Source organism: Streptopelia decaocto (genome assembly GCF_964273445.1).
Source record: "Streptopelia decaocto genome assembly, chromosome: 9".
Classification (NCBI taxonomy): domain Eukaryota; kingdom Metazoa; phylum Chordata; class Aves; order Columbiformes; family Columbidae; genus Streptopelia; species Streptopelia decaocto.
Genome location: NC_138664.1, coordinates 14817482 through 14831522, shown reverse-complemented (window position 1 = coordinate 14831522; position 14041 = coordinate 14817482). Strand labels below are relative to the sequence as shown.

The window sequence follows — 14041 nt, the reverse complement described above, 5'->3', positions numbered from 1 at the left end:
TGTTGGGCCAGAGACTTCCATTATGTAATTCAACTAATAACCATGGTGTTCCACTGGAGCAGAAGGAACTCTTTGTATTCCCAGTGTATCTCTATGCTACCACCTTTTCAGGCCATCAGCTTCCTTTGCAGAATGCAGTCAGCTACTTCGCCAGTGGAGATCAGGTATATGAATTTGTAGTATTATTTTGTTGGGTGCCTTATGAATTATTATGGAAATATGAAAGTCTATAGAACCAGGATACAAGCTTAATACAAATTAGAGTAAATAATTTGAAGCATGGGGTCTGACAGGAGGAAGATATGACTGCTTCATGAAACCTTAAATAGGCTGGGTTATTTAGAAAAATGTTCAAAGAATAGCATTCTCATATTGACTAGAAAGATACTGTTATAAAAGCCAATGGAGTAAAGCTAACATTAAATGAAAATAAGCCAGTTATTCTATACAACCAAAGTATTACCTGCTGTATTTTTAATGTAGTTTCTTCTCAAAGCTGCCCTGAGATGGGTAATCAAAACTGTTAGAAAATTGGTGCAATGGCAAATATTAAATTTTTTCATAATGTGCATGTGGGTGATAATCTGGTTATGAGAATGTCTTCTTTTGTGGACACTCAATGAGACCCGCTTGCCCATAGTCTAATTATTGGTTAAAGTAAAAATCAAACCCTGACAAAGGATGAATGAACCTGTGCATGAAATTGTCCCCAAGCCACTTTCATTAGCCATTCACTGAGCTCCCACTTCTGTATCTTTGAGTAGTTTAGACTTTTCCTGCTGTCACCATGTGCTTTGCAGCGGAAAGATCTCTTTGCCACCAGATATTTAGGTTTAGTGCTTGTATGCATCACTGAAAACCTGGAGTGGTGTATTGGGCCTTTAGATCCTTGCTGTAGGATGAGGGAGGAATGAGACTGTCATACTGGTGGGGAGTGTGCTTTCTGAGGGGGCTGCTGGCAGCTCTGGAAACCCTGTGCTCCTCAGCTGCACATCAGTTGTGCAACCATCCTCAACCGTTATGCTGGAAGTGGATAGTAAGCGCTTTGCAGACCAGGCCAGAGGTGAATGTGCAGCTGAGCAAGTGAAGGGGTATCTGTTTGAGTCTCCTACACAGTGCATGAGGTTTGTTGGGTCTAATGTATACTGCTTTTCTCAAGACTTTGCTTCCTGTTGCTTTTTGAATAATAGCAGCTTTTGGGGAGTTGATGTCAACATGAAGATTTGATCCCTTGGAAAGATGTGTAACTAATATCTGAGGTGGAATGCTCAAAGGAATTGTTTGTATTTATGTAATAATTACACAAGGAAGCAGTTGTATCTGCATGCACTAATATTAAAGTTGGATTTTTTTTAAGAGTTAAAGATTTAATCAATGTATCAAATAGTCTGTCTCCCACAATGTCTGAAGTAAAATCTGATTTCTTGCATGAATAACAAGACATGACAGCTAATAAAAAGGAATGTGTGGGTTGAGCCACATGCATTTTGCCAGCCAGGTGTGGGCTCTGCTGTGGATGGTAACACCACTCCCTGGTGGAGCGTTCCCCTGCTGCTGTGAGTCAGCACTGCCCAGGTAAACAGGAACTGCTGGAGTCCTGAAGCTTTTACTCTGTTTACTCGGTGCTCTCTGAAATTAAAATAAACATAGAAAGCAATTTTTACATTAGAACCTCCCCCACTGTGGAACTCCTTCTGTCCCCCCGAAGAAGCTTCTCCATCCGCTGTCACCAGTGAGAGGAGTTGACAGCTCATGTGTGAACTGGGGATATTGATGTGGGGGAGTGCTCCTGCTTCTCCCTGAACCACAATGACATCTCTTCAGCTCTTCACTGCATGTCCCACCTCCCAGTGCCAGAGCTGTCCCCTGCTGCAGGACTCCTTGTTCACACAGTTCTCCCACAACAGTGACCTGTCTAGAAATCCAGACACCTGAGCTCTACACCTGAGCAAAGTCCAAGGACAGATTATGTAACTCTTTAATCCAACATGAAAGTAGACATTGTTGAAGCCACCTCATAAGGAAAATCCTAGATAAACTACACAGTATACCTTGAGATTCTGCAAGCAGGACTTTGGCAAATCAAGAGTAATCATGGGGCACCACCCTGGTCCAACAGAGCAGTGATTATCTCTTATCATCCCAGTCAAAACAACATGGTGCACACAGGAGGGCAGGTCTCTGTTCTAACATTTGGGAAGATCCCAGCAGATATCTCAAATTTGAAAGTGATGACCATTCCAGTGCCTGCATTAAATGAGCAGTTGATTGTGTGTCTTGTTTTTGGCATTTGAGCAGTTCAATGTTGTAACTCTGAGCAGTGCATTGCACTAATAAAGTTTTGTGGTGTCAGCACAAAGGTGCTTTTTGGTACATACTGTTGAAAAATCAGTCTGGCCACAGTTATCTGCTGTGTTGCAGCTTTTGCTGGTTTATCATGCCTATTACAATAGAGTGTGGTTTTTTTCTTCACTCTGACCTGCCACAGGCATGTGACTACATGACAAACTTCAGTTAAAAAGCAAAAACTGATTGTATTCCCTCTTGTTTGAATATCAGTTCAGAAAATGGCTGTATTTATACCTAAAAGGAAAACAAAACAGAGTACATGTAAAGAACCACAAGCAAACCAACAGTCTCAACTTAGTTTTTCAAAATTATTTTAAATTTACATGTTATTCAGGGGGATGATTTAGCTAATGTGCTTATTTTATAAATCAATCTTTGAATTTTTGTGGAATCGCTACATACTTTTACTCAACTAGATGAAGCAGTTGGCATGAAAGCACGTAGTTTGGTATTCTTGGTTAAAAACAACAGTAATAAGAAAAGGTTCATGCCACTTTCTATAATCTGCCAATCTGCTGTATTCTTACTCACGATCCATTAGCGATTGATGAGGACAAATACACCCAGGAAAACTGTAGATGTTCAACAGTTTATTGAGGAGAAAATAATATCGTTTCATAACATCTTTTGTTGCGGAGTGTGTTAGTGCATCACATAGGAATTAAATTGCTTTGTATCTGGAGTTCTTATGGATATGTGCTAAGCATATAAAAGAAAAAACAGGAGGTTTAGGGTGACAGGTAGGTGATAGTGTCTCCCTAGGTAGTGTATTGTTAAGTTAATGAAGTAGGCATGTTGGGGCATAGATGTCTTTATTTTTTAATTAAATGTATAAGCCAACTAAAATAATCCATTTATTGAGATTGTTTCAGTTTCTTTACTTATTTGAGATAGTTTTGCTCTTCCTAAAGTAATATAGTAATAAAAAAAAAAAAATCTGCCATCTGTGTACGAGAGCTGGTATGCTGTGTTTAAACTGGAGTTTAAAAAGCTTTTTTTACTGGACTGTTCAGGCAGTAAAAAGTTGTGTTTCTGTAGGTCAGAGTTCAATACCCAGGGACTTTAAAAAAGCCATATTGAGGTAAAATTTTAGAATGCGTAAAAAGGAAAAAAAAGCCATGGTGAGCGGGCAGGGCTGCGCTGCCTGATGCCCGGCCCTCGGAGTTTGGCATGAACCGCTTCGCTATCAATTAACCGGGTAACAGAAAGTTACTTTATCTTTGAAAATTAGCGGACTACAGACTGAACATAAATTACTAGATTTCGATTATTCTGATTTCATGAAGCTTTTAAACTGATGTAGTATTTTTAATGAAAAAATAGAACTATCTTGTGCGTTTACTGAAACAGAATAGAAAAAAAAAAATAACCCAAAAGCTGTAACAGTGTGGGAAGATAGGTTATGACTCAAGTTTAACAGATCTAGTGTGCTAAAACACGTACAGGTATATCATGATCGTAATAAAAAATCAAAGCAAAAGCATTACTGGCAGTAAGTTCTTAATCAGTACAATACACTATATAAGATGCTTACTTTCATTTTATTATGTAAAATTTTCCTTTGGTAATGCAATTTCAATAAAATTATTTGCTGAAAAGTAAATATTTTATGACAAGAATAATGTTAGGGTTAACAAAGTTTTATACTAAATTCAAGGAAAGATTCAAAACTCTAATAGTTTGGCATCTCTTTTCATCATGCTTTGTGATTACTGGCAGTACTGAGCATGTTTTTCAAAGACAAGTCACGCTTTACTGGAATGTAACTAAAAATACGAGCTATAAGTATTTTATAGTATCTTCCTGCTAATAATTAAAATATTGAACTGATTAGGTAGACATTTGTTGTTGGGAATGAGATATTTTCAGTCACTTGAAAGTGCCAGTGACATAATTGGAAATTGATTCGGTAGATACAGACAGCGGATTTGTTGTAACTGTTGTAACCAAATGGTATTTCACAGGAGCAGTTTTATTCCCTGAAATTCTACAAATACTTAAATGGTTTCTACATCTTTAATACTTGCAAAATGTATTGATTTTCTCTTCAGCTGGCACCAGCGTAGCATCAAAACGCTGTGTTGTGGCAGTGCCTGTGGAGACACTGCTCCGTGTGTCTGAGCTTGAGTCGGCCCGTTCTGAGATTGCTCTCTGGAAACCAGATAGTAAGCTCACAGTTGACTTCAGTTTCTTATTTGGTTTCAGGCTGATCAAGGAAAAATATTTTCAGTCTGATGCTGTAGGAGAGGCAGCGATGTTTTGTCTGAATTTCCTGATAAGAGTTTTCAAATTACATAATTAAAGACAGTAACAATTTTTTTTTTTTTTTGTAAACGCAATACACAGAGGAATACTCAGAATAAATTCATCATAGACAAATTTTTTCCAGTTGTTTGAAAAAAACCCAAACCAATCAAACCCCAAACAAACAAACAACAGCCAGAAAAAAAATATAATGTTCTTGTTCACAAAGAGGTGGAGGAGACTTTGGGGGCATTGCAGCTGTGGAAAACCCAGTGATATTTGGCCTCTGATCTAGTTGCTCTGTTGTATTTTGGGGAAGGTGGTATGCAAATAATCTCAGAGCATCTCTTTTCCAGGGAGGTGTCAGGAGGGGGAACCATCACTCAGCCTTTTTTTTGTAATGACAATGAAAGAGGGACGAAAAAGTTCCCATACATGCACCTGTATTGTAGAGAACAAATGCCAAAAAGAATTTTAATACTCTATAGCTAAACTGTGATAGTAAGTTTGGGTTAAAATATATGGTATTTTGTAGTATTACATGTAAGATGTATGATTGTACAAACCTCTTTGAAACTTGTTTTTAGTGGAGAAGAGTGACAGATATAAAAGCTTTATTATACATTAAGCACTGATATAGCCAGGGTGAAACTTGTTTGTTGTAATTGTTGTCTTGCTTTTCCTTAACTTGCACAATATGCATATAAAGATGCAAACTGTATATACAATTTACAGATCAAGAGCTAGTGTGCAGGGATGCTGCTCAGTTAAATAATTGGAATGGGGTCTGTGTACGTGTGTGTTTTTATATAGATACACTCATCAACTAAACGTTGCTATTGCAAGCTTTATCCTTAATCCACCACAGTCACCAAAAATGTTGCTACTCGTGTGAGAAGAAAGATGTCAAACTTAGAACAGTTCTGGAGACTGCTCAGTAAGTTGAGGAAGGCCATTCGTGTCTAAGAGCAAGTCAAGCACATTAAGTAGATAGCAGCATTGCATTTCCTTGAGAAGATTGTTTCTTGGAACATTAGGCCACAGCTGCCCAAAAAGCTGTGGGGTATGTTAATACGAATTTACAGTTCATTAACTACATTCTGGTATCAGCCCACTTTCTCTGTAAGTTGTGTCAGAAACGTGTGCGCGTTAGCATGATCTGCTCTTAAGCTCATTCCCATCCTTATTGTGTTCTGTCAAGTAGCTGTACCTTTTTCAAAAATACTAGTGAAAATTAATACCAATGCAATACCTGATCCTCACAGTGAAACACTGCAGTAACTTTTATTTTGGTCATGTTCTGTTATTTATCTTACAAGAATCCTGGTATCTTCCCTGACTGCTGAAAATGAGCATAATGTGTGTAGCCTGTAGGCATCTCGCATTGCTGTAACTGGTGTTGTGTTACAAGCGTGCACCTGCTGCCCAGGTGAGCAGGCTCTGGGTTCGGTTCTGTCCTGTCCCTCCCGCGGCCCCGGCTGCTCTGGCGTTGGCTGCGGGGGGTGACGTGGGGACCTGCCTGAGCTGGCCCTGCTGGGGAGTCAGCCCTTCTGTCACAGGGGCCTGAGCAGACTCTGCTCCGAGAGCAAACACTGAGAACTGGTGATTTTTTTAGTATTTTATTTCCCTAGCTATGGTTTTGGGGATATTAACCTGCTAGTAGTTTCCAGTCCTTAATGCAATGTTGGTATTTTTAGTTCTCTGTATAAAATGTCCTGCTGCTAGATGCTCAGTATTTTTGCTTTGCTCTTTCCTGAAATCTTAAAGCTCTGCTTTTTGTCTCCCTTAATATTTCTGTCATGTTAAATTTAAATAACTTGCCCTCTATCTTTGTTGATCTAGCTGATTCTGCTATCTTCCTTTAATTTCTTTCTGAAATATGGTCACATCATTACAGATTATATCTCTATTTTTTCTAACACTAGATATACAAGAGTATTTTTGTCTACTATGTCTTTTCAGTTTTGATTATCCCAGTCAAGGACCAAAAGCCACGTTAAGTATTTCTGATGTATCCTCTACTGAGAAAGCAGACTTTTCCACTTTATAGAAATACGTGAAAGATTCCTGTAAGTGGATTATAAAAGTTTGCAATTTTGATGGGTTATGTCATTGCAAAAAATTGTGTTTCTTTTTCTTGTTAGATGGAAAACCTGATAGAAATTATGCACGGATGACACTAGTGATATGCCTCCATTGGTAGAAGCATTGATGTCAGGTGTAGAGTAGCTGATATGTGTTTTTTTCAGTTTTGTGACATCTTTGGTTAAGATGATAGCTGTGTATCCTTTAGTATTGTATTCATAATACTTCTCTGAGTAGATAGACACATGCCTCCAAAACTACAAGGATTTTGTGCAATAATATGTTGTCATAACTGAAAAAAATAAAAGCTCATGCTTGTGATCATATGACACTCTTACTTCCCTCGTGGGGGCTGAGAATCCGTTCTGCACTGGGATGGAGGATTGATGTTTGCTACCGAAAAAAGCTGTCAGAGATTCAGGATGGCAATTTTTCCCATTTGGGAACCATGAATGATTATTTATGGCATGTAGGTTGTCGTAGTTTAGACAGAGTTCTGATGGAGAGAGAGAAACAAGGTTCTTTCTCAGGGACAGAATATATACAGTGTCTTCTGATCCCTTGTTTTTAGTGCTTTATTTTTAGACGTACTATTTTTAAACAGCTTGAAATACAAAAATATTTGCTTTTTTTTTCCAGTTTAAAGAAAACCCTGTTGTGACACAGCATGACTCAATCTTTTTATAGCCACATCAAATATGTGTTGCTTAGGATAATGTACAAATATACTAACAATAATAAAGACAAAAAGTAAGAAACCAGCAGTTGCTATTGTAACACAAGGTGGAGGGCAGCAAAAATGTTCTGTAAATAAAAGTCTCATTAATATTTATTATTGACTCCAAATGAAACAATAATATGCTTTAACCATATCATACCAAAAGTAGTACAGAGAGTATAGACAGTATTTAGTACATAGGAAGAATTTTACATTCCCTCTCTTGGTATTAATGTAGCAATTGTCTTAGTCTGTTAATGAGTGGGTGTTAGGGAGATGTACAAAGTGAGAGTAGAATTTTTAACATTCTTTAGAGTCTGGATTGTTTCGACGCTGAAGATAATGAAGTTGTTGAGGTGGAGAGGAGGGTGCCTGTGTGCTCCTGAGGCAGTTCTGCTCAGAAACAGTAGGCTCCTAGCCTGCAGGGTCAGCTTGTGACTCATAAATATTATTCTTGTCAGTGCAAAGCAGATCTGATTTTGAGCCTAAAACAGCAACCGACTGAATAATAACAGCTGACAGCAGTGCAGTACACGCCTTTAACTCCAGCCGGCCCGCCCAGCCTCCGTTCCCGGCGTGAGGCTGGGGGCTGGGCTGGGAGCACAGGAGGCTCGGCGGAGGCCTGGCAGCCGGGTTGTTCAACACCCGTGCTTCCACTTCTGTGGTGTTTAGCCGGCTGTTGAGTTTTTGTTTTTTGTATTTTTCCTAATCTGCCCAGCTCATCTTTTTTTCAGCTGCTTAGGCATTGTTGGTGCTGACACAAAGACTTCATTTGCTTATTTATTGTACAGTTAGACCACATCTTTCCCTGAGAAAAGCTAAGAGAAGCTAAGTTGCTGTTCGCTGACATGTGAACTGTGCAGACCACAAGCTCCGAGCCTCTGTGTGCCCAGATCTGACCACGCCACAGGGGACTCTGTTCCAGCCCCGCTGTGGCCAGCGCTGGCATGGGGCATCCCCACTGGCCCTTGCTCTGCTGGCTCTGAAGTTCTGGGGGAGCCCCAGGAGACCCAGCCTATCCCTGGAGCAGGTGGACGGGACAGTGTGTTGTTTGAAGGGCAACAGAGTGCAATTAGCAGCTGACTCAATTAGTCTGAGTCCTCCTGCAAAGGAGGTTCAAGTTAAGGTGGACACCAGGTAACTAGCTCGGGTGTAAATTGTCTCCAGATCAGAGTACTGCATTTTTATGTGTATGTTAAAATAAAGGTTAAATTCTCAAGAAATATCCAATATGAACAAATAATTAGTGTTTGCAATTTGGGTAACTGAAGAGCATTGTAATTTTTAAGCATATGTCCTTGACCTTTAGGAAATACACAAAATGGAGAAATAGAGTTGCTTTTACAACTCTTCATAATGTGGAGTTTTTTTCAGATGACTTGTGATAGGAAGATTCTCTTATTATTTCAAAACTATATAAAACCTGGTTAACTGTTAGCTGGACATGGTTATAGTACCAGTTGAAAGTGACTGAAGTTGATAAATTCAGGTTAGACTCTCATGCTTGGAGGAGCAAGAACTTGGGAGTAGGTGGTATCCTGTAGAAACAGCACTCCCTGTTTGGTTGCCCAGACCAAGAAGGTGCTAGCCACTGTGTGTGGCCATCCTGCTGGTGTTAGGTTCCTGGAGAAGGAACAGTGAGAGCAAAACTTAACCACAGATGCAGTGAGACACTACTGATACTTGGGCTTATTTCTAGATCCTAGGGAGAAGTCTGACAATAATGTGGTGAGGATTTGCTGCTTTTCTGTGTATTTGCACATAAGGCTGTGCTGTAAGGGAAAAAAGTGTAGTCCCAAGCTACTGATGGCAACTGGTGTTTAAGCTGTGATAGAATGCTAATGTGAACTACTTCGTGCTACCACTCTCAGGTGTCTTCCATGCTTTTGCTTTCTTGGATATTTAGGCTGCTGCCTTTTTATTAAATCTCTCTGCATCCTTTTCCATGTAGCTGTGTGGGACCCTGCAGCACTCGGCCTGGATGGCCATGCTGTAGCAATGTGTGTGCGGGCTGTAGGGCTGTAGTGGTGTGTCAGCTATACTGGTGGTGGTGGGGTGGTGGTGGTGGTGGGGCTGTAGCAGTGTGCATGCAGGCTGTAGCGGTGTGTGGGCTGTAGCGGTGTGTGTGTGTGGACTGTAGCGGTATGCGTGTGCGGGCTGTAGCAGTGTGTGTGCGGGCTGTAGGGGTGTGCATGCGGACTGTAGCGGTGTGTCGGTTGTAGCAGTGTGCGGGTGGGGGGCAGAGCCACTCTGGGGCAAGGGGAGGTTTCCTGGCGCTGCGCTGGCGTGCCCGCTGGCATGGCTTTGGGGAAGAGCCCTTTGGCCCGGCAGCGTGCGTGCCTTAATCACCGCCAGCAGCAGCCGCTGACTGGTACAAAGCCTGCTGTTTTGCAGACTGTGTGCACATTTTCCATGGATCCCGTGGCTTTGTGAGCTTTGTCCTCTTCTCATTGAATTTACTAGGTCTAATGCTGTAGCTTCCAATGGGAAGCTTGATTGTTTTCCCACTCTGGTTTACTACCCATTTTCTGTAGCTTACTCTATTATCTGATACCAAACCACATTCTGTTGAGCTTTGTGAAGAATGCAATTCACTGTATTTATATTGATACCGTATCTTTTTGTCCATCCTGCCAGTTCCTTTTTCCAAGTGTAATATCACAAATAACTGATGAGTACACTGAAGGAAATGCCTCTGTGTTGGATCTCCGTTTTCTCCAATAACCCAACCTTCAACTGATTCCTTTCAGTCACATGTTTTATAACTATTTCCAAGAATTAATTGGTTCCTTCATTTTCTCAGTGTTTCCAGATCACTGCTTCCATTGTTCAAATATAAAATTGACATTGTTCACACAGACTAAGCTTGTTTGAGATTATTATTTTATTAAAACTCACGTAAGGTTGTGGATGTTCAAGAAAATTGATGAGATTATGTGTTTTCAGACATATACTCTGGTATACTATATTTAAAAACATTCTTTTAATTAAAATTTGCAATTGTTTTACAGTGTCGTTTGCAGTGATGGAGCTGCATCAGTGGTAGCAATGGCTGGAGACTTAATAGAAAACACATGTAAAGTCTGCAAATTCTGTGCTGTCTGCAGTAGTATAATGGTCTGGGTTTAGTGCAAGTTAATTTAACTTGAGATAAAAATCCAGCTGGCCTTTGGTTTGTATGTCAGTCAAATTGAAGTGAGGCTAACCTATAGGCCCGACCCCATTTGCTAATATTAATATTGCAAATACATTATGCATTAAATCTGTGTCTTCATTAGGTTTTGTTGGGTTTTCCCCCTAATAGGGACAGTGAGTTTAGTGGAAAAACTTAGTCCAAGGCTAGTTTAATGAACACTTTTAACCAACTCAGCTTAAAATAAAAGCCTTGTGCTCCCCGACCCCATTTGTAGTTCTTACTCTTTTGCCTGGTGTTGGTGCAAGTGCTTGGCTATTTATTTGAGGAAACAATTTGGCAGATGCACTTTTGTGTTAGTAGTTGCATAGGAAGTGTGTACACAGAAAATTTGCACCTCTGTAAGTTACTGATGTCCCATTTCAAAATAGTTGAGTCCAGCCTAAGTATTTAGAGTACCTGTGTTTTCTTACTTAATCTGTAACAAATTATGCATTATTTTGTTCTGCAAAATACTTTATAATAGTTAAGATTTCTTGTATTCTGCTGAATATGATTTGATCCCATAACATACATGAGAGCAATGTAGCTAAATCACATTGCTTGAAATTGTGGTATTAAAAAATGAGGGGAATACACAGAATTGCCATTTTGTTGGTCACATCTTCCTTACCAGTGTACTTGGTAAATTTTCACTGTAAAATGCGTTAATTCCAGCATCACTAATTTCAGTATTGTGTAAACAAAAACTGAAATATAAAAAGGCAAGAGGGTCGAACTCCATTAGCATTATCTGCCAGGTTGGTTAATAGCATTGATCTAGACTGGATTTAAATTTGTTTGTTGGTGTATCCGTAGAACCTAGCTCCTATTCAAATCAGCTGGGGGAAAAAAATAACTATATCTATATATATGCATATATATATATATATATATAAAAACCAAACAAAAACCCCAACCACAACACTAAAACACCCAGATTTTGATTTCAAGTGGTAGAGCTTGAAATGTCACAAGTTTTCAGTTGCATCCTGAAATAGTCTCCAAGTGTGGAGAGAGAATATCTAATTTGATGTCAGTGAAGGATGGTGACTAACATCAAAAGCAACCGATAAGCTGCATAACATAATGTGCAGAATGTCACGGAGTACTTACTGATCAGGCTCACAGCTGCCATTTGTGCAGATTTCACTTAAAAGACTGTGAAGAATGGAGAATCCACTGTACCCAATTTAACAGTTCAAGTGGGAATTATCCTCACTACTAATAGTTGCACTGTTGGAGTGTAATTTATGCATCCTTAGCTTCCAGTAACTGCATCTCAGTTGGAATCGTTGTGTTGTTTGGTTGTGGTGTGGCGTTTTGTTGTTGGTGATTGGGGTTTTTTTTTGTTTGTTTGTTTGGGTTTTTTTGTTTTGTTTTTTTCCGTGCTAGATTTAGAAGTGTCTGCCATCTGAAATCCCTTCTGTGTGCAGACATTCAGAAAACCCCATGGAATTACCCTCTAATGTTTGAGGGCGATTCTTAAGTAGTTCAGAGGCAAGTCAATGGACATATTTTCTGTATGCTTTTGTGTGGTGCCTGGATCAAGGAATAGAATTCAATGAAAGAGAAATATTTTGGAAGTTGGAATTTGAATAGATTGGGTTTGGTTATTTAATGCTAATGAGAAACATAGTAACCTTTTTGATGCTTATTGTGCTTTCTTGCAGGGCAGCAAAGGCCACTACAGATACCACTGGCAGAGCCACAATGTCAAGCACAGCGGTGTGGACGATATGGTCCTTCTTTCCAAAATCACAGAGGATTCCATAGTGGAGAACTTGAAGAAGCGATACATGGATGATTATATTTTTGTATCCTTTATGGTGTTGTTTTTAGTGGGGCCCTGTGGACTTGCTGAGCCAGTGAGAAATTAATTATATGTGTGTATTCTCTTTAAGAAGATTTCTCAAAAATGCTGAGCATTTTATGTGACAGTTCACCCGGGATTACACAAAATGCTTTGTAAACTGAGCTAATTATGAGGGTTGAAATTAAGATCTGAAAAATTATTTTAAAGTATTCTTTTTGATATATGGAATTGTTTTTCTCATTGTTGAAGGCCTCTAGCTCCATATATTTATATATCCATGTGACCCCTGAAGCTACTGCAATAATGTTATTTCTAAGAGTAAGAATTAATAGGTTTAGGGTGTATACATGTGTCTTGAGATCATGTTGTCTTCCATACCTCCCAAATTCTAATGCTTTTCAAAATAGTATTTCTTCTGTGATATAACCCCATTTACAAGTTATTCTGGAATTGTTAATACTGTGAATCACGGGCTGGTGGAAACAGGTGGACATCTGTAAATCTACAGTGTTCACACTTAACATTTTTATTCTATGATTAATGAAAACATGAAAAATTTAATTACCTGAACATATAACCTAAGAAGAAAATCAGATTTCAGCACCAAAGTTTTGCTGGTATTTTAAATATTATTATTTCATATAAAAGGAATTCTTTAAGATAAGAAGGTTACTATTTCATTTTTAGCTTTCACAATGTAGCATGTGCCGCAATAATTAATTTGGTAACACTAGTCAATATGATTGTGCACTAGAAAGTGATACTGTTTCTTCTTCTGCTGTAGCCAGGTTTTCATACTTCCTAGTTGTTTCTGGAGAACAGTTTCCTTGAAGAGTTTAACTTTTTTTAGCAGAAAGGGAAGGAAATATAACATCTGTCTATTTCCATATATTCAGATGGTTAAGAGCTGAGTAGCAGCTCAATTTAGCAAGGACTGATAGATGAAAATTAATGTTGCAGTTGTACTGACATTGCCGTTCCAAACTGCAGAGGTTTTTAATGTGCATGTGCACAAGCGTTTGGACCCTCTGTTCAATGAAGGACCATGCCATTATTAAATTTGCCTTATAGAAACATGGTAAAGTTGCACAGTATTTGCCAAACTGTAGTACTGGGGCAAACTGTAGTGCTTTTCTGTTAGTAACACGAATGCTTTTGTCCCTGTGGAATGTTGCATCTTCCATGCAGTATATTCACAAAGTCTTCAGTGCTCTGTGCTGAAGAAATGGCTTTATGCTTTTTTTTCTTATAAAAATAACTGAGATTAACATTGAGATGGTCTTTCTACTGAAGCAGAAATAAGTCTGTTTTCCAAGGGTACTTGTGGTCGCGCTGAGGGATCAGAGTCTTCTTTTAAAGCATTATAATTCCTTTGTGTAGAGAGAAAAGACTCCTTTTGCAGTTCTGCGAAGGCTTTTCATTCTAAAATGGAGATCATCTCTTGAATCTTTCAGTTGTTTGTGTGTCCACCCATGAATGAACATTTCTCTGTGCTACATTGCAGAGAGATTACCAAATCATCCCAGAAAATGCTGGTATTGTTTACCAACAGAAAACTGTCACTACTGACACAATGAATGCTTGATTTATTATGTTTGAGACCCAGATGTTGTCACTCTTGTTTGCATTAAATTAAAAAGTGTATGAAGAAAGCATT

General features: G+C 39.1%; 1 protein-coding gene across 2 annotated transcripts in view; it reads left to right on the top strand.

Annotated features, from left to right (window-relative positions):
* MYO1E (myosin IE) overlaps positions 1 to 14041 on the top strand; it is an 85889-nt gene that overhangs the window by 19897 nt on the left and 51951 nt on the right. For both annotated transcript variants that reach the window (XR_014184861.1, XM_082061059.1), the window contains exon 2: positions 12242 to 12385. Coding sequence is in view for 1 of the 2 variants with exons in the window: in XM_082061059.1 (XP_081917185.1) it covers positions 12242 to 12385 (144 nt within the window). In the remaining variant the exon portion in view is untranslated. The remainder of the gene's footprint in view (positions 1 to 12241; positions 12386 to 14041) is intronic.